The 12,294-nt window shown below is 36.9% G+C and overlaps 1 protein-coding gene across 1 annotated transcript; it reads right to left on the bottom strand.

Moving 5' to 3' along the window:
* Positions 1 to 10,856: 10,856 nt before the first annotated feature.
* On the bottom strand, positions 10,857 to 11,972 carry LOC140523717 (olfactory receptor 14A16-like). Its single transcript, XM_072638439.1, has one exon. The coding sequence runs from the start codon at positions 11,896 to 11,898 to the stop codon at positions 10,963 to 10,965; it is 936 nt and encodes a 311-aa protein (XP_072494540.1). The 5' UTR covers positions 11,899 to 11,972; the 3' UTR covers positions 10,857 to 10,962.
* Between the last annotated feature and the right edge of the window lie 322 nt (positions 11,973 to 12,294).

Genomic DNA, 12,294 nt, shown 5'->3' with positions numbered 1-12,294 from the left:
AAAGATCACAGTACTCCAAAATATACTCTTAAAGTGCCTGAAATATTCAACTTTGCTGTTTTGGGTTTCCTATAATATTATCATTTAAAGGCAGTTTTTTTTGTTGAATGGGTTCTTCTTTTTAACACTTAGTTTAGATCAGGTACTAGAAAGCATGTTTTGACTGAATGTTACAGAGAAAGCGTATATGATTTTGAAACTGGCTACATGACAAAGAAAGTTAGTTCTAAATTGGTAGGGTGATAACCGTGGGGAGCTGAGCTTATAGTGAATACTCACTGGGTAGCAAGGGAGCAACATGATGGATCTGGACTCAAAAAGGGTAGAGAAGAGGGAGTACTAAACCTTAGTAAAGAATATAAAGAACTAAGACCTTACCCAAGCATTCTACAGTTCTCTTTGATTTTTGCCACATTAGGCCTTGATTTTCATACCCAATTACCTGATTAAAATTGCAGACACAAGTTGTCACAAACTCTCTGCTTGTGCTAACATAGTGTTTGATATTACTGGACATTTAAAATTGCTTTTGTCCTAGTTTTCTTTTTCTACTCTTAGTCACACAGTGCCTGATGTATCTGTATTTTGATATCAAAAAGTGGAAATTTATACCTCTTATTCCATTCACTTCTTCAGTGCATTGTTCGAGATAAAACTATCTGTTCTCCATTCAGGCATCAGCAGGTTTATGTCAAGATGGAGTAAGCTTTCAAAAGTAAAGGATGTTCCTATGCCCAATGGTGACACAATTAATTAACAAAAACTTCTGATTTCCTTTCTCCTATTTTCTGGTCCCAGTATGATACCACCATATTCTCAGCCACACTATATACTGAGGTAAAAAACACTGATATCTGCTTAGCTAAGTACACTGACTGTAGCATTTAAAATATCTTTAAGGAATGAAATTTCTTAGGCTCTCATTAAAGTCTTTCCCCAAATTTGAAATATTTGATCAATTCTTGTACTAATTTATTTTCCTTCTGAAATTTAAGCTCTCTAATTTTGGTGGAATTTTCTGGGGAATGACAGAACTGACAATCTCTCAAGTGTTTCTAGAGTAATTCAATGTTATGACTCTTAGAGCTCCTGAGTGACTTGGATCCCAGAACCTACATCCAGCCTGTTAACATGGCCTTTGGGAATCAGAGGGGCAGTTGAGATGTCTAGATTCCATCACTTCTCTTGATAATACCATAAACATCCCAGTAACCATTGGATCACATTTAAAATTATTTTTTAATTCAGAAAAAACGTTCATATCCCCCAATGATATTTAAATTAATATAAAACCCCTACCCCAACAACAAACCAATTGAATAACAAGACACATGGGTTTGCAACTCTTAGGAAAATCAACATACCTCATAGCAACTCTTAACTTTTATAATTTTCCATTTGTTATAAGACAGTAGTTGTCATTTAACAATTTGGCACAAATGTTTTGTCTGTCTGTTTCCAAAGCCTAGAACAGTGCCTGACACATAATAGGCATTTATTGAGATGTAAAAAGTAGCACTCATGAAGTTATTCACTTTTTTGCTTATGAGAGAGGGAGGGAAGGAGGGAGGCAAGGATGGAGAGAGGGAGAGAAAGGAGAGAGAGAGAGAGAGAGAGAGAGAGAGAGAGAGAGAGAGAGAGAGAGAGAGAGAGAGAGAGAATGCTGTAGCAAATGTCTTAATACTTGGTTTCCCCATCACTATGATATCATTTCTCTGGGTGCCAGGTTTCTGAGCATTTGTGTGAATTTATCATTGCTTTTTTCTTTATATTTTAGGTCTTTTGTACTGTACTTTGGCTGTTAGTGCCTCCATTGACCTTCACTTTAAAGTACTTCACCATCCCCATTCTTATGTTTCTAGGATTTCTTATATGAATTTAACTCCTTAGATATTAATCCTATCTAGGCAAACTCGTTCTTTTTCTTAAAGCTGCCCTGCTACTTTTAATTAAAGTAGTCCCATTGATAGTGATATTTCAGTAATGGATTTCATGACACAAAGATTCAGTGATTCATATGAGGTTAAGTTTGCTTTTTGATTCATGACTATAATTCTTGTAGTTTGTTACTTAAATTTGGACTTTTTATATGAAATTTTTAGCCCATTAATTTTATTTCTGGTTCTTTCTTTGAACATGTAGTGTGATGTTCTGATTGTCAACTGCTGTCCCTTATTTTAGTTACGCTTTATGCCATTTATCTTGGTGGATAGGAATAGGAAATTTTCTATCTTTAAAAAAATTTTAAAGCCCCTCTAATCAGTATAGGTATATACATATACATACATATATACATAGGTACACACACATAGATATTCTTATGGACTCTTCATTAGGGTCACTTCTTTTTTTCCAAGTCAGGAACCATTTGTTTGTATTATACTGATATACAGATGTCCAAACCTAATTTTCTTTCATCATCTTCTTAGGTTGCTCTTCATTACTTAAATAATTTTTCCCTTTCTGAATGGGGAAAATATCATTTGTTTCCTGTGTGCTCCATGGCAGTGGTTTCTAGGTTCCTTCTGTTAACATTATTTATATATGTGGGACATGAGGGTCTAAATTTTAAAATGAATTCTATCTTTTAAAAAATTTCAGATACTTTAAAAATGGAAAATTAATTTCCGTTTCCTTACAATTGTCGATATAATTTTACAGACAAAACAAAGGCATTTCAGAAAAGCATCTACTTCTGCTGCACTGATTACACTAAAGCCATTGACTATGTGGATCACAACAAAATGGGACAAGTATCAGATCATCTCACTTGTCTCCTGAGGAACTTGTATGTGAGTCAAGAAATAACACCTAGAACCAAGCAACTGCTTGATTTAAGATTGGTAGAGGAATATGCAGACTACATTTGTAATGTTAAGGGAATTTGAAGATCTTCTTTGCTCCTTAATAAGCCTATGTGACCTGCTTTGAGCTTTGGTCCATCCCACAGCCTGAGTCACAGGAAGCCCATGGTGGTAGGAGCTTAGTGAATGGGTGGAGCAGGAAGAGAGAGTGAGGTGGAGCTGAGAGAGAAGCAGAGCAGAGCAGTTAGCCTGGGTGAGGGAGGGACATTTTGCCTAAGGGAGTTTTTTTGTGGGGAGGCCTGATGGAGAGAAGGCTTGGGGATGGTGGTCCTCTCTCTATTGGCAATGTGAACAAACTTCATTGTTACCATAGTGGAATTGGCTTTCTGGTATCAGAATAAATATTTTGGTTTCATCTTTGAGGAAGAGAGTTTATATTTTGTGAATTTACCTTGAAAATATGCCTGTCTATCCATGACAGCTGCTGTGGGTATTGCATTGGTGCTACAACATCATGGAAAATTCCAAGCTGAATGACTATAAAGCCAGAATTGAGGTTGCAAGGAGGAATATCAACAATGTCAGATATACAGATGTTACCACTTTGATGTCAGAAAGTGAAGAATTAAGAGGCCATTTGATGAGGGTAGAAGAAGACAATATAAAATGGAATTGAAGATTCGCATTAAAAAAGTAATATCATGGTGACTAGTCCCATCCCTTCTTGGCAAATCGAGGAAGAATAGAAGTAGAATATTTTATGTGCTTGGGCTCAAATATCACTGCAGACAGTGACTTCAGCCATGAAATTAAAAGATGCTTGCTCCTTGAAAGGAAAGCTATGGCAAATCTTGACAGCATATTAAAAAGCAGTGACATTACCTTGATTATGAAGTTCCATATAGTCAAAGCTCTGATTTTTCCAGTAGTCCATATGTATGGCTGTGAGAGTTGGACAATAAGGAAAACTGAGCACCACAGAATTGATGCTTTTGAATTGTGGTACTGGAAAAGACTTTTGAGAGTCATTTGGACAGCAAAGAGATCAAATCAGTTAATATTTAAAGAAATTCAGACAATTCATTGGAATGACAAATATGTTAATTTAGACTGTTCATTGGAACAGTGAATATTGAGACTGGAGCTTAAATATTTTGGTCACATAAGGGGAAGAGAGGACTCATTGGAAAAGACCTTGATGTTGTGAAAGATTGATTAAAGGAGTGAACAACAAACATTTTTGCTTTTGTTTGTCTAAGATGATAGTTGCTACCCCTGTCTATTTTGCTTCCGCTGAAGCATGAGATTTTACTCCAGTCCCTTATTTTAACTCTGTATATGTATGTCTTTTTCTTTTTCTTTTTTTTTTTTGTGTTTCTGCATCTCTTTCTTTTTTTTTTTTTTTTTTTTTTTTTTTTTTTTAGCTTTTAACATTCATTTTCACAAAATTTTGGGTTACAAATTTTCTCCCCTTTTCTCCCCTCCCCCCCCAAACGCCAAGCATTCTAATTGCCCCTATGACCAATCTGCTCTCTCTTCTATCATCCCTCTCTGCCCTTGTCTCTGTCTTCTCTTTTGTCCTGTAGGGCCAGATAGCTTTCTATACCCCTTTACCTGTATTTCCTATTTCCTAGTGGTAAGAACATTACAGTTGATCCTAACACTTTGAGTTCCAACTTCTTTAGCTCCCTCCCTCTCCACCCCTTCCCTTTTGAAGACAAGCAATTCAATATAGGCCAAATCTGTGTAGTTTTGCAAATGACTTCCATAATAGTTGTGTTGTATAGGACTAACTATATTTCCCTCCATCCTATCCTGTCCCGCATTACTTCAATTCTCTTTTGATCCTATCCCTCCCCATGAGTGTTGACCTCAAATTGCACTCTCCTCCCCATGCCCTCCCTTCTATCATCCCCCCCCACTCTGCTTATCCCCTTATCCTCCACTTTCCTGTATTGTAAGATAGGTTTTCATACCAAAATGAGTAGGCATTTTATTCTTTCCTTTAGTGGAATGTGATGAGAGTAGACTTCATGTTTTTCTCTCACCTCCCCTCTTTATCCCTCCACTAATGAGTCTTTTGCTTTCCTCTTTTATGAGAGATAATTTGCCCCATTCAATTCTCCCTTTCTCCTCCCAATATCTTTCTCTCTCACTGCTTGATTTCATTTTTTTTTAAGATATGATCCCATCCTCTTCAATTCACTCTGTGCACTCTGTCTCTATGTGTGTGTGCGTGTGTGCATGTGTATGTGTGAAATCCCACCCAGTACCCAGATACTGAAATGTTTCAAGAGTTACAAATATTGTCTTTCCATGTAGGAATGTAAACAGTTCAACTTTAGTAAGTCCCTTATGACTTCTCTTTGCTGTTCACCTTTTCATGGTTCTCTTCATTCTTGTGTTTGGAAGTCAAATTTTCTTTTCAGCTCTGGTCTTTTCATCAAGAATGCTTGAAAATCCTCTATTTCATTGAAAGACCAATTTTTCCCCTGAAGTATTATACTCAGTTTTGCTGGGTAGGTGATTCTTGGTTTTAGTCCTAGTTCCTTTGACTTCTGGAATATCCTATTCCATGCCCTTCGATCCCTTAATGTAGAAGCTGCTAGATCTTGTGTTATCCTGATTGTATTTCCACAATACTTGAATTGTTTCTTTCTAGCTGCTTGCAATATTTTCTCTTTCACCTGGGAGTTCTGGAATTTGGCCACAATGTTCCTAGGAGTTTCTCTTTTTGGATCTCTTTCGTTCGGTGTTCTGTGGATTCCTTGAATATTTATTTTGCCCTCTGGTTCTAGAATCTCGGGGCAGTTTTCATTGATAATTTCATGAAAGATGATGTCTAGGCTCTTCTTTTGATCATGGCTTTCAGGTAGTCCCATAATTTTTAAATTGTCTCTCCTGGATCTATTTTCAAGGTCAGTTGTTTTTCCAATGAGATATTTCACATTATCTTCCATTTTTCCATTCCTCTGGCTTTGTTCTGTGATTTCTTGCTTTCTCATAAAGTCCTTAGCCTCCATCTGTGCCATTCTAATTTTGAAAGAACTATTTTCTTCAGTGAGCTTTTGAATCTCCTTTTCCATTTGGCTAATTCTGCTTTTGAAAGCATTCTTCTCCTCATTGGCTTTTTGAACCTCTTTTGCCAATTGAGTTAGGCTAGTTTTCAAGGTGTTATTTTCTTCAACATTTTTTTGGGTCTCCTTTAGCAGGGAGCTGATTTGCTGTTCATGCTTTGACTGCATGTCTCTCATTTCTCTTCCCAGCTTTTCCTCCACCTCTCTAACTTGATTTTCAAAATTCTTTTTGAGCTCTTCCATGGCCTGAGCCCATTGAGTGGGCTGGGACACAGAAGCCTTGATTTCTGTGTCTTTGCCTGATGGTAAGCATTGTTCTTCCTCATCAGAAAGGAAGGGAGGAAATGCCTGTTCACCAAGAAAGTAACCTTCTATAGTCTTATTTCTTTTCCCTTTTCTGGGCATTTTCCCAGCCAGTGACTTGACCTCTGAATATTTTCCTCACACCCACCTCACCTCCTGATCTTCCCAGCCAGTGTTTGGGGTCTGAGATTCAAATGCTGCTTCCAGCCTCAGGGCTTTGGGTGGGGGCAGGGCTGCTATTCAGTGTGAGATTAAATTCAGATGCTCAGGTGAGGGCAGGGCTGCCTCTCAGGCTTGGTTCCCTCAGGGAGTTTATGCACAGACCTTCAACAATGGATCCAGGCTCCTGCCTGCCTGGAGAGCCCTGGTCTGCCACTGCCCCTCAGCTTCTGTCTCCCGAGGGGGCCCGAGCCATGGGGGCACCCCACTCCCCCCTCGACCCGCCAAAGGGACTCTCTCACCGACCCCCGTCACCTGTGGGTGGAGGTACTTGTGCGGCCGCTGGAGATCCCATCCCTGAAGCCTGCTCGGATCTGTTCCTCTCGGTGCCGGGGCCACAGCAGGGCTGTACTCAGCTCCCAGTCCCGGCGCCCAGTCCGCAGCACGAAGGACCTTTTACGAGAGGTTTGCAGGTCTCTCCGGAGCAGAAATCTCCCTCTCTCCAATGTTCTGTGGCCTCTGGGTGCAGAATTCGTCGTGAGTTACTTCTTTGTAGTTGTTCTATGGGTTGTGGGTTCGGAGCTATGTGTATGTGCGTCTTTCTACTACGCCATCTTGGCTCCGCCCCCTATGTATGTCTTTTTCAAGTGTTTCTTCTAAACAACATATTGTTGGATTCAGTTTTTTTTAAATCTATCTTGATATCTGCTTCCATTTCCTAGTTAATTCACCTCATTCACAGCTACAATTAATCATTGAATTTTCCTCCATCCTACTTTCTTTTGTTTATCCCTTTCTCTTTTTATCCTGTTCCTCCTTTAAAGTCTGTTTTGCTTCTGACTACTGCCTTTATTTATCCATGCTGTCTTTTTATCATTCTCATTTCCTTTCTTTTACTCCCTTTCCCTCTTACTTCTAGGTTGGATAAGATAAATTTTCATATCCAATTAAATATGTGTGTACGTGTGTAATTTTCCCCCTCTTTGAACTGAGAGTGAGGTTCAAGAATTTTCTCCCCCTTCAATTATCCGCTCCATTTTAAAAATTCTATCTTGTGTGTTTCTCTTAATGAGATAATTTTTTTCTCATTTTACCTCTTCCTTTCCCTTCCCCGTGGGTTATTCTGCTTTCTCTCCTATCCATTTTTTAACATCATCTCAACATAATCAACTCACTTCTGTCCCCTCTTTCTGTACTAGAAATCTTTCTAACTTCCTTAAAAATGATAAAAGTTCTTAGAAGTTACATGTATCATCTTCCCATATAGAAATGTAAACAGTTTAACTTTATTGAATTACTTATGATTTCTCTTTCATGTTGACTTTTTTTTATACATGCCTTGAGTCTTATATTTGGAAGTAAAATTTTCTGTTCAGTTTTAGTCTTTCACCAGGAATGTTTCAAAATCCTCTCTTTCATTAGATATCCATTTTCCCCTCGATGGATTGTACTCAATTTTTCTGCATAGGTTATTCTTGGTTGCAGCCCCAGTTCTCTTGCCTTGTGTGATATCATACTTCTTGCTTTCCATTCCTTTAATATTAAAGATACTGTCTTCTGTGATCCTGACTGTGGCACTGCAATATTTGAATGGTTTCTTTCTGTCTGCTTACAGGATTTTCTCTTTAACTTGCAAGCTTTGAAATTTGGTCTGAGAAGTTTCATTTTGGGCTCTCTTTCAGGTGGTGATCAGTGGATTTTTTCAATTTCTATTGTACTCTCTGGTTCTAGGATATTGGGGGCAGTTTTCCTTTATAACTTCTTGAAATATGACATCTATGCTCTTTCTTTGATCATGGTTTTCGGGTAGTACAATAATCTTAAATTTACTCTCTTCAATCTATTTTCCAGGTCAGTTATGTTTCTCATGAGATATTTCATAGTATCTCCTACTTTTTCATTCTTTTGACTTATTTTATTGTTTCTTGATGTCTCATTGACTCATTAGCTTCCAGTCACCCTATTCTAATTTCTAAATGATTATTTTCATTAGTAAAGTTTATGACTTTTTTTTCCATTTGACATACCATTTTCTAAGGTGTTTCTTCAGTATTTTTTATCCTCTTTTGAGAGACTCTGAATATTTTTAAAAAATTTTCTTCCTTTGCTCCTATTTCTTTACCTATTTTTTCCTACTACCCTAACTTGATTTTAAATACACATACACGCACACACACACACACACACATATTAACTCTTCCAGTAATTCTTGTTGGGTTTGTGTTCAATTCACATTATTTTTCTTTGAGGCATTTATTGTAGCTCTGTTGGCTTCATTGTCTTATTCGGAATTTGTGTCTTAATCTTTCCTATCACCAGAGTTGATTTTTGTGGTCAGGTTTTGGTTGTTGTTCACTCATCTTTTTTCACCTGATTTCTTGATTTTTCAACTTTTCTTAAGATTGGTCTCTGTTACGTGTGTGTGTGTGTGTGTGTGTGTGTGTGTGTGTGTGTGTGAAGAATATTCTCTTAAAATTAAGGCTTTTTGCACTGGTGTTTTCAGAGCTAATTCTGGTGGTTTGGAAGTTTTCAGTGCTTCCCAAATAATGTGATCTAGGGAGAGGTGTAGTAACTGGTCTCCTATTTTGTGCTCCGTTCTTTACCCAAGAAAGGCCTCAGATACCTTCTTATCATCACTTATAAAAGCCATAGCTTTCCTAGCAGCCTGAATTTGGAATATAGATAGCAGTCATTTCATTTTGGCATCAATACAAACAATGCACACAGAGTAAGTCACTGCAAAATTACTCTGCTGTCCTTATTGCTGTATTGCGTACTCGTATTTCTATATTTCTTTGATCTCTTTGTAGTTTTTATTGCTAATAGCTTAGAACAGTAGTAGTAGAGTATTATATATTATGTATACTTTATATATTATATAGTGATATAATATTCGTATACAATCTGTATTAACTGTTCTTTGGGCACATAGTTTAAAAAACTTTTTTTCTGTTACTCACAGTGCTGATTAATTTTGTATACATGTTTTTTATTTCCTGTCTCTAACCTAGCTGTACAATCACCATGTCAAAGAGTAAGAACAACTTTGTTACTTTTCTTGTACAGTTTTAAATTTCTTTCTAAAAATTTCAGGCTAATTCAAAGATCCTGGAGATGTGAATCACTGTGTTGTTTTCCCAGGACTGTTTAAGTTTGACTTTTATTATCTTTTAACATTTTTGGAAATTTGAAAGGTATAAGGTAACAGCCTAGAATTGGTTGACCTTTCATTTTTCTTGATATTAGAGATTTCAAATATATTTTTTGAATGTTGATAGCTTGTATTTCTTTTTAAAGATATTTTTAACATCCTTTGATATTTTATTAGTTGCTCCTTATTCATAAATATTTGTCAGTTACTCTATTTTGAATTTCACCCTTTTGTCAGAGACATTTATCACAAAGATTATTTTTCCATTTAGTAGCTTTCTTCTTATTCTTGCTGTCTTAATTTTGTTTGTGCAGATGAATTTTGTTCCTGACACTTATTTTTCTTGTTTGACGTTCAGATCATCTAAACTATCTCTTTTGTATTTTGATTTACGTATTTTTAATTTGTAGATTAATTTCAGTAGTATTGTCATCATTTACTATATTAACATATCCCACTTAAGGGATCATGAACATTAAATAATAGGATTTATATAGCACTTTAAAATTTGCAAAGCTCTTTGTAAATGTTAACTGATTTGATTCTCACAGTAACTCTGTAAGGTAAATGCTATTGTCACTCTGATTTTAAAGAGAACAAAACTGAGACAAATAGGGATTAAATAATTTTCCCAGTGTTACACAGCTGGTAAGTGCTGAGACAGGGTTCCTACTCAGGTGTTCTGACTCCAAGTCAAGCATTCTACTCACTAACCTCTACAATTACTTAAGTCTGAATTTATTTTCTCAGTCTTTTTTTCTGCAGTTGTGTTGAGATATGTCTTGCATGTATCTTGGTAGATCAATTCACATACATTTGATCCATTTTGTCATTTTAAATGATATTTCTCTTTCCGTTCATTCCTCATTATTTTTTAAAAATAAGTTTAGAAAAGTGATCAAGTTGAAACAATCCCTTGAGGAGTATAAAAGAAGATAAGTTTTTGTTTGGAACTTTGCTTCTACTTATGGAGGGTGATCTTATTTCCATTGGTGCAAATTTTGGAGGGCAGATGATATATTGAGTAATATTGTCTGGACTATCATGCATCAATTAAATTTAATTCAAAAACATTTATGAAGTTTTCTTTTTTTCTTCCCTCAGCCCTCCCCTCCCCTAGAGATGGTCATCATTAGACAAAAATATGTTTATTTATGTAAAATTATTCTATACTTTCTTCTATTTATTATTTTTCTCTCTGGATGCAGAAAACACTTTTCTTCATATGTCCTTTGTAGTTAATTTGGGGATTTATAATAGTCAAAATAACTTATTTGCTCAGTGTGTATATGTTTTGAAAATCATTTATTAACAATCTGTAAGAGACAGTATTTCCTAATTAATGAATTTGGCATGGGCAAACAAGGAAAGAATTCATCTAAGCATATGAAGGCCACAACTGATTTCTTTTTCTTTCTTTTTAGATGAAGCAGTCATATGATCATGGAAAAGACCTTAGTGTTAATGCCTATGAGAGGTGTTTCCCAGCTATTAGCTTCCTCAGAGAGCTCTTGATGTCCTTATTCCTCAGGCTATAGATGACAGGGTTCAAGGTTGGGGGCACCACTGTATAGAATATAGATAACAACAGATCTAGAACTGAGTAAGATTCCTGGTGTGGCTTTAGATAAGCAGTGCCACTTGTTGTGATAAAAATTATGAGAACAATAAGGTGGGGCAGGCAAGTGGAGAAGGCTTTTGACCTACCCTTTGTGGTTGGAATCTTCAGCACAGTTGAGAATATGGGGCCATAAGAAATAGTTATGGAAATAAAGCAGAGAATCCCTAAAGCAATCCCAATAGCTAAAATCACATCTACTCCAATATGTCCATCAGAGCAGGAGAGTCGAAGTAATGAAGGGAAGTCACAGAAAAACTGATAGATCTCCCTGGAGCCACAGAAGGGCAAAGTGAATATACTACCTGAATACAAAGCCCCAAACAAACCTGCACTGAGCCAGGAACCAGTTGCCATCTTCATACAAGTCCTTCTGGTCATGATGACTTCATAGTGCAAGGGCTGACAGATGGCCACATAACGGTCATAGGACATCATTGTGAGGAGCAAAAGCTCTGATGCTGCAAAGAAAATGACTAAAAACAACTGTAATACACACCCCATGAATGAAATGGAACGACAATGACTCAGGGAGTTTGTGATGGATTTAGGGAGTGTGGTAGAAACAAAGCAAAGATCTAAAAAGGATAGGTTCTTCAGAAAGAAGTACATGGGGGAGTGGAGATGCTCATCAAGAGAAATGAGGGTGAAAATGAGTAGATTCCCCATCAGAGCCACCAGGTAGATCAGTAAGAAAAGCATGGCATCTAAGAGCTGAAGCTCCCAGGTGTTAGAAAAGCCCATCAGAAGGAATCCTGTCACCACGGTGAGGTTGACCATGCTCATGGAGTTCTCTTGATTGTCTGCACAGACAAAAGAAGCAGTTATCAAATGATGAGAGCAGTCATTGTGCTTTGTGTCAAGAGACTTAAGTTTAGGCCTAGTTTGTGACCTTGTGCAAATCACAATGCTTTGGTTTGGTCATTTGCTAAATGAGGAGATGAAACTATATCAGAGAGTGTTAACCTTAGACCTGGGAATTTTTGAAAAACACATTTTGATAATTACATTTCCCCATGGGCGATTTCCTTAGAATCCTATGTATTTTAATTTATATATTAAATATACTATTCTGAGGAGGAGGTAGTAGGCTTCACCAGAAGTAGCCCAGGACACAACACAGGTTAAGAATCCTTGAACTAAATGATTTTAATTGGCTATTCTAAATTCCAAAGTATCTGT

The sequence above is a fragment of the Notamacropus eugenii genome, chromosome 2 (assembly GCF_028372415.1).
Source record: "Notamacropus eugenii isolate mMacEug1 chromosome 2, mMacEug1.pri_v2, whole genome shotgun sequence".
NCBI classification, from domain to species: domain Eukaryota; kingdom Metazoa; phylum Chordata; class Mammalia; order Diprotodontia; family Macropodidae; genus Notamacropus; species Notamacropus eugenii.
Note: the sequence above shows the minus strand (reverse complement) of the source record. Positions and strands in the feature narration are given on the sequence as shown.